This window comes from Mycteria americana, chromosome 1 (assembly GCF_035582795.1).
Source record: "Mycteria americana isolate JAX WOST 10 ecotype Jacksonville Zoo and Gardens chromosome 1, USCA_MyAme_1.0, whole genome shotgun sequence".
Lineage (NCBI taxonomy): Eukaryota > Metazoa > Chordata > Aves > Ciconiiformes > Ciconiidae > Mycteria > Mycteria americana.
The window spans coordinates 200,134,674-200,149,505 of NC_134365.1; the positions used below are offsets into that span (position 1 = coordinate 200,134,674).

At 41.0% G+C, this 14,832-nt stretch overlaps 1 protein-coding gene across 11 annotated transcripts in view; it reads right to left on the minus strand.

The window, feature by feature from the left end:
• CDK8 (cyclin dependent kinase 8) overlaps window positions 1-14,832 on the minus strand; it is an 86,453-nt gene that overhangs the window by 47,106 nt on the left and 24,515 nt on the right. For 6 of the 11 annotated variants that reach the window (XR_012773805.1, XR_012773804.1, XM_075490865.1 and 3 more), the window contains exon 2: window positions 10,760-10,835. The exons of the other annotated variants lie outside the window; for them this stretch is intronic. Coding sequence is in view for 4 of the 6 variants with exons in the window: in XM_075490865.1 (XP_075346980.1) it covers window positions 10,760-10,835 (76 nt within the window). In the remaining 2 variants the exon portion in view is untranslated. The remainder of the gene's footprint in view (window positions 1-10,759; window positions 10,836-14,832) is intronic. 11 annotated transcript variants of the gene reach the window in all.

Consider the following 14,832-nt stretch of genomic DNA (forward strand, 5'->3'; position numbering starts at 1 on the left):
GTATGAGATCAAACAGGGAGACAGAGGGTTGAGGAGACAATGCAACATTACAAATCAATGCAGAAGGTAGTCGTTTCAGCATGTTAAACCCTCTTAAGATTTGTAAAAGCATTACATAGAGGAATTTTAAGGCAGGATCTGCAAGAAGTGTGGAATTCTATAAATGCCTATAATTCCTACAAAACATAAGATCAGCATGGGGAAAACCAAGAAATGCTTATTTGCAATTTTTTACCAGTTACAGGTGGGGACCATCTGTGGTAGGTTGACCCCAGCCAGCAGCTAAGCCCCACACAGCCATTTGCTCATCCCCCTCAGTCAGATGGGAGAGGGAGCGCAAAAAAAGCAAGAATATTTGTGGGTAAGGATAAGACTTTAATAAGTGAAGGAAAGAGGAATTAAAAAAAACCAAAAAAACAAACAAACCACACACAACTGATGCAAAGGCATTCACTCACCACTTCCCACAAGCAGACCCATGCCCAGCCAGTCTCCGAGCAAAGGTTATCTCCCTAAAGGGAGAAGGGGCAGAGTGGGAAAGAGAGAAAGCCTGGACACTGTGCAAGCACTGCTCAGCAACAGCCAAAGCACTGGTGGGTTATCAACACTGCTTTAGTTGCAAATTCAAAACACAACACCATGTGGGCTGCGATGGAGAAGATTAACTGCATCCCAGCCAGACCCAGTACAGCATCAAAGACCATCGGTGGGAGTCAGCCTCTTAATAGCAAACGAGGTTATAGGGTTTAAGGATACACTGCATCAGTCCCTATAGTGAAGGACTTTTTGTTGAATCAATATAAATTCACAGCTTAATTTTATGCTAAACATTTTGATTAATTAACTGTACCCAGGAGATTGCATGACAGTTCAGCAACTATGTGTCCATACCAAAATTCTATCACATTTCCTGTGGCCAGATGAAACACTTGTACCAGACAACAGACTATTCCTCGATGAAAGGCAGATACTAGTCAGGGCTCTAGAAAACAATGTAATTTTCCCCTTCCTGTCCCATTTTAAGTCCGTCCTACTCCTTGCTCCCCAGGTATCAGCTATCACTCACTTTAAAAACCCAACCTCTCCACATCAAATGTGATGTACCTCAGAGGACACACAGAGAACCCATCACCAAAGCTGGTCCAGAACATGACACAAAGATGAGAAACTTGGAGTAATGCAGCAGAAGGGTTCCCTGTCTGTATAGCAAGGCAACATGGACATAATTCTCCTTTGTTTGTGCTAGGGGTAGTCAATCCTGTGGACTTTGAGATTCACAACATTCCTCCTGGTCTGCTAGATCAGAGGCTCACAGAATCACAGAATCACAGAATCATATAGGTTGGAAAAGACCTTTAAGATCATTGAGTCCAACCATAAACCTAACACTGCCAAAAACCACCACTACACCATGTCTCTAAGTACCTCATCCAAACGTCCTTTAAATACCTCCAGGGATGGCGACTCAACCACTTCCCTGGGCAGTCTGTTCCAATGCTTGATAACCCTCTCGGTGAAGAAAAATTTCCTAATATCCAGTCTAAACCTCCCCTGGCGCAACTTGAGGCCATTTCCTCTTGTCCTATCACTTGTTACCTGGGAGAAGAGACTGACCCCCACCTCTCTACAACCTCCTTTCAGGTAGTTGTAGAGAGCGATGAGGTCTCCCCTCAGCCTCCTTTTCTCCAGGCTAAACAGTCCCAGCTCCCTCAGCCGCTCCTCATAAGACTTCTGCTCCAGACCCTTCACCAGCTTCGTTGCCCTTCTCTGGACACGCTCCAGCACCTCAATGTCCCTCTTGTAGTGGGGGGCCCAAAACTGAACACAGTATTCGAGGTGTGGCCTCACCAGTGCCGAGTACAGGGGCACAATCACTTCCCTAGTCCTGCTGGCTCCTGCTCTTCCGTGTTGCCAAATCCTGCCAGCAGCAAGGTACAAGTAATTGAGCGTGCATTTCCTGCAGGCACACACAAAGTTGTGTCCACACACAATACAGACATGACCAGCCACACAGGTATCAACAGAGGCAGAACAACATCTTCTTTGCAGCCATCCACATAAAACTTGAAAAACACAACTGGCCTGGATCCCATTTCTCTACTCTGCCTAAGCAGGCTTAAAGTTCACATACATGCACGTGTATTCACAGGTCCCTCAGACTCCCATGCAGACCCTACCTCTGTTCAGAATCCAAGCCCAGACATTGTGCCCTTTCATCCAGGTTCCAGCTCCAACATCGGGCCTCTCCAGATTTTAGTCTCCTCCTGCTTGCTGGTTCTGCATGCTTGAAGTTCATTAGCAGATCACACACACGAACACTCACACAGCTCTCCCTGGTAGCTCATCTCCTTCCCTTTCCTACCTTTTATCCTTCCTCTAAACATCCCACAGTAAGTTTTACACGGTCCCAGCAGCCCCCACAATTACCCCATAAAACCTCTATCCTCCTGTAAGATCCATAGCAATCTGCTTTCCCTTCTCGTCCGTTAGAAAGCCCTGGTTGAATCTCTTCAAGGATATACCCGAGAGGTTCCTTTTGTGGCCCGTCACCAGTGTTTTAAGAGTTCTGGCCTTTGTTACTGTCACTGATAGAAGCTGTTATGGTTTGTGCATCTGTGTCCTCAGTTTATCATTCTTGCTGTTTTTTGCCTTTTATGCTGAATAGCCATTAACTACATATTCTTTCAGTCTGCTTAAAACAACTGATGGGTTTGGTCAAAGCCAGACAGCCGCAAGCACCCCAGTGAATAGGATGGCTAATATACATCAGCAAAACCATCAGAATAAGGAAATGATCGCTGCAGTGGTGACAGATGATCCCTGAATCACTGTCTTGGAAAGGCTGAAACGCTCCACAACAGTGATAATGCAGAGCAGCAAATGCAAACACTGTCTGAAGGATAGAAAGAGCTCATGCAGATGATAACACATCACATGGGCTGTAAACAGCATTTCCAGCAACCTCACTCTCCATGAACCAGGCCTCTCTAGCCCATATGCCACATGCCTTTCCTACCATATGACTTGCCTCGTGTCCAGCAGCTGACAGAGTTCACTGAAGACAAAGTAGACTGCAAGAAACATGGATTGACTATCAGTACCATGCCTGCTAATGATAAAGGCTATTTTTTGGCCTAGTGACTCTGGTATCTAATTGCTTCTGTCTATCCTAGTTCATTTCTATAGAACACAAAGAGAAAGTAGACAAAAAAACTATGCATTTGGCTCTCAGTAAATTACCTTCATTTTCATTTGCATATCACATGATGATTCAAATCCATTTCTACAACCAGAAAGGTTTCCCTTACATTAGTTGGTCTGGGTGCCCCTTATAAAGAAGGAAGATCCAATTCAAAGAAATAGAAATCAGCAAGTGATGAAGATGCTGACACATCTGGTTTGACTTGAGTGTTACAACCCCATGTTGTCCCTGGCTGGTCTGCCCTTGCTTTCATAAATATTGTTCAAGACATAACAAGGGAAACAGCATCCCTGCATGGAAGTCATGGGCTCACACTAAGGTTCCTCCATCTCCCTCTTCAAATGCAGAAATACTCATTCCACAGCCATGGGGCAGCTGGGGGACAGCAAATAAAAGTGTCCTAATGATGCATAAAATTTGTAAATTGCTTCACAAACAAGGACAAAGTGGGGTAAGACAGGATGTTACTAAATAATCAACAGCAGCATTAAGGCAGCCTGGCAAACTGCTGCATGACTAAGGCAAATCTTTTCTTGCACAGGGATGCTAACAATAATTACCTTTCACATCAAATATGAGCTGAACTCAGCACAAGTCTTGATGAACATGATCTCCTTCCTCCAGTGACATTCCCACATTTCCCATACAGCTCCCCACCGCTACTGACACTTCTCATGAGCCAAGACACTGCACTCTTTGCATGAGTGAGGTTTTCTAGCTTTACTGCAAATGTCATTCCACCCCCCACTCTTGATGCATGCTACTATACACAGTCCGCAGGCAATGTAACCTGCTAAGTGTTGCAATACCACCATGCTTACTTCTATAATCGAGCACAGACTCATTTGCTTGAGCAATTGGCCAGATGACCTGGCCTAGAAGGAGTTTCTCTGATGTCTTGTCTCAGGACATTAGCTATTTTAGAAAAGGCAACTCCTTGCTCTCACTGCCTTCCTATGAGTGCTATGCAACACGTTTCTCCCAACGCTTAGGACAGTCAGAAAACTGGCTAGACACAAAGCCATAGGCAATATCAAGCAAAACATTCACTTAAGCGAAAGCACTATTATGTCGTCTTGCTAGTTTGATGGTGTAAATTCAAAATCTAATCATCCTCTCATGCTTCAAAAAGGCTCACATCAGTTCCACCAAGTGATCCAGTGACAAACTAATCATATATTAATAGCCACGCCATGGCCTTAAGACGGAAAATGGGCGAATAGGGACTTGGAACAGAAAGCAGATTGTGGTCGATGGAGAAAAAGGTGATTTTCAGACCAGAAGACAACTGACAAAGATGTAGTCATCCTGTAACAGATAAGATACCAGTGGAACTGCTGCTATAACAGATGAGTATAGGCAGTAGTGAGACATTACCTGAATCGCTATGCGCAATTCTGGCCAACTGCAACAGGGCAAAGAAAGCCCAAGCCTACACCCAGGGGAAGGGAGAGCCTACTGCACAATGGGAAACCAGCAAGCCAAGCCAAAATCCTTACAGCCTGCCAAAACAAAGCCAGAGAAAGAAACAGTGTCTCTCGCTCTTTAAAATGAAAGCGGGAGAGAAGAGCTATTCTAACTAACAGACAATATTACCATAAGTACAAATGGGTATGAACTAGTCATAATTAATTTTGGCTTAAAGGCTGAATAATGTTTATAGAGTCATTACTAGAATGAGACTCAGGAACTGCCTTCAGAGATTTTTCTTTTCCTGACAAGTTTAACTTGTAGTTTGCTAAATTTCTGAAGGTGCGTTTTGCTTGTCTGCAAGAGCAGGAGCGGGATATGATGACTCCAGAGGTGTCATTCAATTCTATATTCATAAAATAAATTTCTAAAAAAAAAAAAAATTCAAATCACTACTCTTAGTCTCTTCTGAACAACTGGAGCTCCACTCAAGTACTTTAACCTTGTTATTTAAACTAAAACCCAAATTTTATTACACAAGGTCTTAAATACCAAGCTGGCTTAGCTGCTATCCAGTAGATTCAAGATCTGTTTGTTTCAATGTAAATACAATTTTACAGTTTTATATTCTCATCAGTCAGATATTCCACAGTACTAAAAAAGAACAAAATACCTACTGAAAGTACATGCTGTTTTCCTTTCAAAAGTGTTCAAATGAAAGCTTACAAAGGCAATGTAACAGAAAAAGTTATAATACTGCTCACTCTATGAATTTATTATGAAGCTGACAATACATTTTTGAAGCTCCAGTTCTTCAGACATAGAACCACGTGAAATTGTTGCTTTATTTTATTCTTTTGTTTTTATTTTTAAAGTCCTAAATTTTGCAAAAAAAGAAGCCTGACAACACAAAATGTCAAGAGAAAAAAAAATGCACACTTCTGTTTTTAACATCTGTGGTTTCCAAAACAAATGAGTCTTACATGATCACACATACAAGTCTATTTATTAGCACCTCTTATGTCCAAACAAAGTATTAGAAGAGGCATTATTAAAGATTCTCTGAAAGTAAGGACGTGGATGAAGAATCCAGATGAGACAGACACTGGATGTCAAGCTTTGTCAAATTCTGCTGTTCACAGAAAACATGATTCCTAAGGATTCCAATTTCTAACATTTAACCAGTATCTTTGTCCCACTCTCACAGAACTAAAAATAATACTACCCTCCCTTTCTACAGAATCTCTCAAGAACACCATTTGTAGCCCTGGAACATAGCTCGATAAAGTACTCAGTCACAACTTACATTTTACATACCATACTACTATTAAATTAAAGCATTTGAGAGTCATTAGACTTGCCAAAGAGGGTCAAATCAAACATTTGTCTTCCTCAATACCTTGCCGCCTTTCACCACATGGAAAGATTGCTAAGAAACCACTACTCGTCTTCTGATATGAGGATTGTACTCATCTAAATGATTTACGTGTTTGGGTCTTGTGGGAAACTGTTTTCACTGTTAGCGTGAAAGGGACATGACAGCCCCTGTAACCTGAGGAACCTGCACCCAAACATTGTTCCTTATCGCATAGCCGGTACAGCAGCATCTCTTCCAGCAAGCTCACTGGGACAGTCATTTGTTCCTTACCAAGATGTTGGTAAGGGAAGATGTTGAAGAGGGTGAATCCTGGAGTCACCCAGTTTCAGCTTCTGCCTCGTGGGGTCCCTCCGGCTGCTGCATGCTGCCTCAGGGTCCTTGGTCACCCTCAGACCGGCTCTGAAAGAGCCCTTAAGCTCTTCTTCCATCCCCTCCACTGGCAGAAGGGAAAGAGGCCCAATAATCACGTAATGACACGTTCTTGTCACCCAGGACATGGAAGCCCCAGTGTGCGAGGAGGACCAACTCACCTCTACAGCAGCCTCCTCCACCGAGGTCAACTCGGCCAAGACCCCTAGTCAATGACAGCTCCCTTCTCACCTGCCCAGGGCCACAGGCCTGCTGCTCTAGCTCTGCCTCTACCTCTCTGCCACCTTCCAGGCCAGAAGCTGAAAGCCAGGTTGGCGGAGCAGCTGCAGAGGTGAGCAGGACTGCTGCAGAGGCTTTCCCTTTCAGGTAAGAGCAGCAGTCATCAACCAGCTATCACTCTGCTTATTCTCACACTGCCCGGGTACCGTGTGCCTGTTCCCTGCAAACCCAGCCAAGTTCCTGATGGAAGGAGAGCTGTACTGGGCCCCTGAGCCTCCTGCCTGGGAGACAAAAAAAAAAAAAAAAAAAAAAAAAAAAAAAAAAAAATCAACACTCCCTTTTCCTTTGTTAACACTCAGACATGTGAACATTCATTAGGGTACAAGTCTGCATTATACCCAAACCACCCCCGCAAGTTCCTACCATTTCCCGTGAGCCACATTAAGCAATGGTGAGACCAAAGGATGGTTCAACTCAGCTTGCTCACACAACAGAAAACTAACAAAACTGTTCATTTTCCCTTCGGTGAAGATGAACTTCCTCATCCTACAGCCACACTGTCACTAGATCCAACACAGAGGACATCACCTTTTGTGATGACAGCCTGCATTTGTTATAATAGGAAACCACAAAATCCTAGGAATGCCCAAATGCCTCCAAGGCAGACCTAAAGAGTGGAAATGATCAGAGAAGCCAGCTACTTATTCTTCTGTAGTTTTCTGTCCCAGCCCCAGCAGACTCAAGGCTGTTCTAATTTGTACAAGCTGGCTATGGTGCTTGAAGGACATCACACAGACAGGAGACAGCCAGAGTACAGCATTGCCCACCCCAGCTCTGCTTTGTCCCATTCAGCACTTCCATCACTGAGTTTCTGCCACTATATCTAGCCGTTCCTCTCCAGAGCCAAGTCACAAACTAATGCTATCACATAAAAATAGTACGTGGTGTTTTTACACACAAACAACCTTTTCAGGGATATTTCTGTCAAGCAAACCAGGCACCAAAAAACTAAAGCTGCATGAAGTCCTGCAAAAAGTAAAAAAAACCCAAACCAAAACAAAAAAAACAACAACTCAAGCAACTTCTCACTAGCCAAAGGAAGCAGAGGCAACTGAAATACTTGCAAACCTGCTAAAACTGAATGAAAAATGCTAATCAACAAGAAAAATGTCAGAAAGTCACTTGATGACTTGAAAACCTAAGACTCCAGTATAGGAAACTGCCCAACCCAAAATCCTGAAGCTCTATTTGAAGCTGGGTAACGACTCCAGTTTCCTACAGCCTTGAAGAATTCTCCTGTTTTGCAAACCGTGCAATAGCATTTGCTGCACTGTTCCAGGTGGATAGGCATTAATGACTTTCTTCCCTGTGATTAAAATCAGAAGATGAGGAATCGAGTGTTTGGGCTTGTACATTTCGTATATTTTTATACAAATCTCCTCACCATTCTATCCCTCTGCTCTCCCATCTAATACAAATCCATCTCTTGGTATGATGACTGTGCAGATTTTAGTGCCTGCTTAAATCCTCAGAAGTGAAAGTGCAGATCACAAACAAGATACCCAGGATCCCAGGCAGTGCACACATCTGCAGAGAACAAGAGATGAGCAGCCAAATGTTCAGTTAAGGTTCTGGAAGAGGCAGGATTCACAAATGCTTACCCTGGTGAATGAATGGGGGAAAGATATGGAAGAATATAACACTACAACTATCTTGATATTAAAGATACTGATTCAGTTAACATCATTAGCACAATAACTGTTAATTCTACCAGTTAAACAATTGGTTTACGTAAAATCATTTAAAAAACCCTCTTATTTCAACAGAGTAAGAGACTAGCTAGGTTCTTGAACATTAGGTCTAAGTTCTCATGCTGCAGGAAGTACTGAAACATAGAAAGTCTTTCCTATACATATATTGGTTGAGCTCATCCCATAGCTGAGTCAGCCATTTCAACTCGGGTATCTGACCTAGTTCAAGCCTTTCCCTGTAGTTGATGTACTTCAAGAATTATTATATTTTTCTGAAGATCTGACACTGTTCTTCAGCTCAGGTATCTGCATCAAATAGACATCTTAGAAGAGTAGGCTATGGGCATTTTTAAACATATAAGTTCTCAATAGTCCAAAACTGAAGTCAGTCATCATAAACAAGACAAAAGCCATTGTAAAGTTATAAAAACAAAGGAGAGTTCCACTCCCTTTTGGGATTTATATCAAACTGCACTCTTCCACTGCTGATTAACTCAGTAGCATTTTCATATATACATTACACATACTCACATAATCAATATAAACAGTATGGCTATTATCCTCAGTTTGATCCATCTCCATATGAGGTTCCTTTTTTTCCTTTTACAATATTAATTGATAGAAAGGGGGAAAAAAATTCTATTTAACAGAATTAAAATGAACAACACATTTTGGGGAAAAAATTCTCCTGTTAACTCCAAACAGCAACATCAAAAGAACAGTAAGGAAAAGAGATTCAAACCCTAGAAGTCCATGGTGAATTATTACTTCAACTGCAGGAAAATTCAACCACAGTATCAGCAGTTGTAAGCCTGGAAGCATAACCAGAAGCAAAGTCAGCAACAGCTCAAGAAATGCTGCTTCAGGTTACTCTTTCTACCCCTACACCTGCTTTTGGGCTCCGCTCCCCTCTTTGCTCTCAATGCCTGCTTTCTTGGCCTCTTTGGTGTCTTCAGTACGTTCCCCTCCTTCACCCACTAACCCTCTCCCACGTGGGTCCTGCGTTGTACTGCTGTTCTCTTCAAAGGGTGCATGCTGCAGCATGCTGCAGAGCAAGGAGAAAGCCTCCCTGCTTCTTGCTCCTCTGCCATCACTACCGGGGACCCTGCTGCCCAAGAGTAATGACTACACAATACTCCTCAAGTCATACAACGAGGCCAAATCCTCCCCGACTGTCAGCCAAGTTAGTGATTCTCTTTTAATAGACAGAAATTCAGTTAGGGTAATACCCAGAGCAGAGACACCTCCCTAACAGCCAAGCTTCTCCTGCCAAATTAAAGCAGAACAAACTCTTCAAAATTCTTTAGGTAAATCACTGCAAAAAGACCAACAAAATTTTTCCCAAATCCCTCTGAAATGGTAGCTGACACTTCCCAAAAGCATTCAGCCTCAGGGAGTCACAGTATTTGGAAAATTTCTGCCAAAATGGTCAAAATAAGCAAAACTTAAGACCCTGTTTTCAGCTCCTTTAGTTCAGCATGGATGTTTACGATGGCAGGGAGGCTCAGCTATCACCAATGGACAGGAAGAGCCTCTCCTCAAGAATATTATTCACACTTCATTTTTTTCACCTCATGCAGTTTAAGGATGAACATGTTTGAAATCACAAAGCCAACTGGAAATTGACAAAGTAGGAAAGCCTGGTACTCACTTCAATCAGTAAAAACGAAATTAGGGTAGGTATAGTTTCACACTCTTGAAGAATATGGACTGAAAATAAACTATTTGCTTCCCCCACACACGTAAGTTACACGCATTTCCTTTTAGTAAGCAACTTCAGTTGAAATATTTCAAGAAAAATAAACCCAAGCAGTAGTATAACATAAGAACATACAACAGTTAAACTTCAGAATACCAGTTTTGCCAGTATTTCTCTGGAAGCTTGTCACAAACCATAACTAGACCACATTATTCACCAGTTTCTAACAACATGGAATATACAAATATAAACCTGAATAACCTAAGAAAACATTTGAATAATATTCATGGGTGTATTACAGCCTCCAAGGCAACAACAATGCCAGTTTAGTTTGAAGTCTTCCCTTAAATAGAAGCTAACATGTTTTAATCATTATGAGCCAATAAGAACTAATCTTTTTAGGAAAATAACTGAAGTACTAATGCAAAAGTCAGATCAAAGACATAATTTAAGCCACTGACTCTAATCATGGTTTTAAACTGCTGCATTTTAAAGTTAATCTGCCCTGAGGCAGGCAGTAAACTGTAACTTAAAAACACTGTCATTTTCTGACAGCAAACATTACAGGTGCACAAAATCTTCCATGACATTTGTACTTATTTTATACCTCCATGATAAAAATATTGCACCCATAGTAGAATAACATGATTCAGCAAACAAAAACCAGCATGCACTCAAATCAATACTTTTAATAAGTCTGTTTGCTAGTAGAAAGAACTAATGTTACTTACTGCTATTTCTCTGCATGCAGACATAGAAATTCCAGTACCTTCTATTTGCTTTAAAGCATAATCTTTATCATCTTTCCTGTGAAAGAAGAAAAGAAGTTTTTTAAAAAATTGCACCATGAATTCAAAGTGAGCTCTTCACCACCATTCAGAGGACAGTTTCCAATTAATACAAATTCTGCATTTTATTGTCTTTTGATTCTTTACTAATTTAATGTCTGGATACCCAGCTAAACTGTAAGCTAACCACACCACCTTGATAAAGCTAAAATGTAAGTTTGCTCTCACTACAGAAATAGAGATTTTTAAAAACTTTTTTTTTTAAAATGCAATGATCGACAGTTCTTCCATTCCTTCCTTATTAAGAAGAAAGCAAAGCAAACATTTAGTACATACTAGAAATAAGTCTAGCTAGGGGTACATCTCCGATAAATGTATTACTCTGGGACACAGCAAGTCTTCCCCATATTTTAATGACTTCTTGAGTAGCCCAGAAGCAACATCACAGTAACATCTTATCTTTTCTTTCCTCTAGATCACAAAATATGTCCCAAAATTATGTTCCTACCAAACTAATAAAACTACCAAGATCAATAAAAAACCCACAAGGTATCTTGTGCAATCTGAAGAACCCAGAGAAATGCTTGTTCAGCTTTAAACATGTATAACACTTAAAACCAACACCACCACGTACTTTAACCAGTATGGACCTTACAGTCATTTATTTAAAACGCAAGCCTATTAGTAACTCCAGCTACCAAAAGCAAAATGAAGAGACACACTGCAGCAAAAGACGACACTGAACTCCTGCCCACCCTCAGCCTCAAAGAGCTCAGATTTTTAAGAGATGGAGTGCTTGTCCTTCCCACTTGTGGGCTGGCATCCACAGCACTCCTGGGGGACATGGCACTTAACAACAGTATTGCCTTCAATATCTGGAGTGCTCGTATACCCCCAGATCTCTGGGTTACATTAAGAATCCTTATTAATTTTTAATGAATCCACCCTGAAAAAAATGCAACTCAAACATCCTAAAGGCAAATAAAACTACACTGTAGTTAAGCATTTAAAATGCATGCACTTCTTTCCTCCAGCTTGCACTAAATATCTGCAAGGCTTTGAATTGCTGTGTCCCTACCTGAAACACACGCTTTCCCCTATTCATCACTACCTTTTTAATCCCTCAAATTATCAGGTCCTGTCCAAGAGACTTTTCATGGGGTTCAAAGACAACCCACTGTTAGCAATAACCTTTCAAAACAGAGAAGAGAGAAAAAGTAGGAGATTAATGGACAAAATCTGAACACAGTTAATGAGGAGGAAGAATGAAACAGTGAGTGGGCGAGAGCAGATTTCAGTAAGAGGGCAATTACATGGATTCGGCAAGATAAAAAGAGGGGAAAAGACACAGGATCTGACACAAACAGGGAAAAAAAAAAAGTAGGGAGAACAATGACAGAAGGCATTAAAAAGCTTCCATATAATAAAAACCTAAAACTTCCTCGTCTAGAAGAGAAAGAGCCAATGCTGAGCACAAATTCATACATGGCCAAAACCAAGTGGGAATAGGCAACAACAATCCCCTATTTCTCACCCTGGAGGAAAACAAGTTGCATGAAGCACGAAAAAAAGAAACCATTATGATATTAAGCACATAATTAAACTGCACAACTCATGATGACAGAGTATTATAGGGATCAAAAGTATAAATGGATTTCAAATCAAATTACACAAATTTATGGTGGATAAGGGAGTTATGGACCACTCCATGAGCAGCTACTGAATATAACCCCAATGTGCTTTCCAGCACAGAGATTTCCTATGCTACTGATGGAAAAAGATACAGTGAAATTGTCTCAGCTAAAAATCATTTTACCCTCTATCTGCCTTAGCTAGCAATGGCTCGCGGCTGTTACTGGATACAGATATGAAGCAAAATGGATTGGACTAGAGGTTATTCTCATTGCCCTATGTGCTCATCTACTTAGTTTTTGAGGTGTTTGGAGAGATTCTTATTTCATGAGAAGTGCTACCACACAACTGCTGCTGTTACAAGCATTACCACCAACAGAATATGGAGCAAAATGGGTCAGACTAAAGGTTATTCTCATTGCCCTGTTGCTTATCTGCTTAGATTTCAAGGTATTTGAAGGAGAACTCAGCATAACAAGAAGTGCTACCATACAACTGGTATTATTACAAGCACTTCTGGTAGCACTGTCTACACTGAAGCCTGCCTTACATTTAAGATTCTATGACTATTTTTAATTGATCAAATTTTTGCCAAATTAAGTCTGGACTAAAATTTTCCATACCAGATGGCAGACTTTCTCTGGAAATTTTTAGAAAAAAAACACTTCAGCTGTTTCCTAGAACAAAACTGGAAGAACACACTTTCAGTTGTGTATGTTAACTCTTTTACAATCATTGCTTTAATGCTGAGATTTGACAGGGGGATTTAAGAACGTACCATTTGGTCTCCTCACAAAAATGGATGAAATAATAAGTCTCTGAAAATTAATCTTCTCACATTAAAAGGCAGATAAAGAACTGAGATCCAGAGATCCCATGCTCAACCTTGCTCTGCCCTTCCAGCAACCCAGGGCTGTGGGGAACTGACCACTCGCTCGTTTGCTCTGCCTGGCTGCTGCGTGCAGGAACCGAGAGCAAGTGCCTTCTGCCCTGTCCTCAACCTACCCAAGCAGTTTAGAAGAAATATAAGCCTGGTAAAAAGAAAGAAAGAAAGAAAAAAATTACTATTTAGGGATAAAGCACATTTTTAGCACCACACCACACTCTCCTCCAGAACCTGAAAAAATAACCGAAGACTTCCAAGACTTAAATTCTCCGAGCTGTGCACGCACAGTTGAGATACAAAGTAATAAACCAATTCCTAACCCTCTCTAACATCTGTGCTACACTGAGGCTGGTAACCTGCTATGGTTACCCATTACACCATTAGCACCAGCTATTCCATTAACCAAAGTAAGAAAACACTACTTCTACCATTAAGCCAAGCTAGATTTTCTTTATAAAACTTACTGTAATTCCTTGAGAGCCAAGGGAACTGGGGGAATAGTTTTTAAAGGGAGTGGTAAGAGTTTACAACAGGGTTATGAAGCCAAATGAAAGGCCAAACTGAGTGATCGAGCTTATTTTACACAACTTCCAAAAATATTTTGTCCATAGTCAGTTTACGTCCTAACACATGCCCAGGGTTTTGGAGATGGGCAATTTCCTTCTTTGAAGATAAAGAGATGTTCAATGACAAGACAGGAAAAAGCAAAAAATAAGAAAAAAATGAAAGAAATATGTTTATAAACATCTTGCACAGCTAACTAAGCAACAGCATTGCCCACTTAGCAGCTTACATTTTAAGGGTACAGTAAGACTCAAAGCATAATTTAACTCATTTTGTCTTTCTAACAGAGGAGTCCTGTTGGGAAAACGTGCCCACTTTCTCTACTGCCTGGGAATGAGACTTCAGCAGATCCTCTACCTACCAGCAGGCTTAGAAAAACTGGTCAATCTGTAAACTTATGTTCATACTAATATATTCATACTTTCCTGTACTTAAGGAGGCTGGCGTCTTCAACACAGTAATACTCCCCACTAGTAGCAGGCAGTTGTGAGAGCGATAAGAATAAGAGAACTCACTTTGTACACGGCTGCTGGAAATAGCAGTGTTTATTGTAGTCACACGCAAACTACATAACCTTGTGTAAAAATGTCATTTCCTCAGAGGGGCATTAACATCAGAGGCATAAACTTGAAAAAAAAGGGTAGCTGCAGCATCACTTCCAGTGGACTTTAATGACATGAACATATATACCTGCAATATCGCCATATATACCTGCAATATCACCATAAAAGAGCATAACTATCTAGTTTTGTTCTTACAGCAAAAAACGAAAATGCCATCTTTCAGAGAATTAAGCTAGTAAGTATTACAATGCTGTTTCCAAATATTAAATTTTTCTTTAAGTTCTACTGAATTTGGAAGTACAATGGCACCATAAGAAACATTCAGTCTATGTGGGAAAAAAATCAAAAGGAATAGGAACGGATGCCTGCCG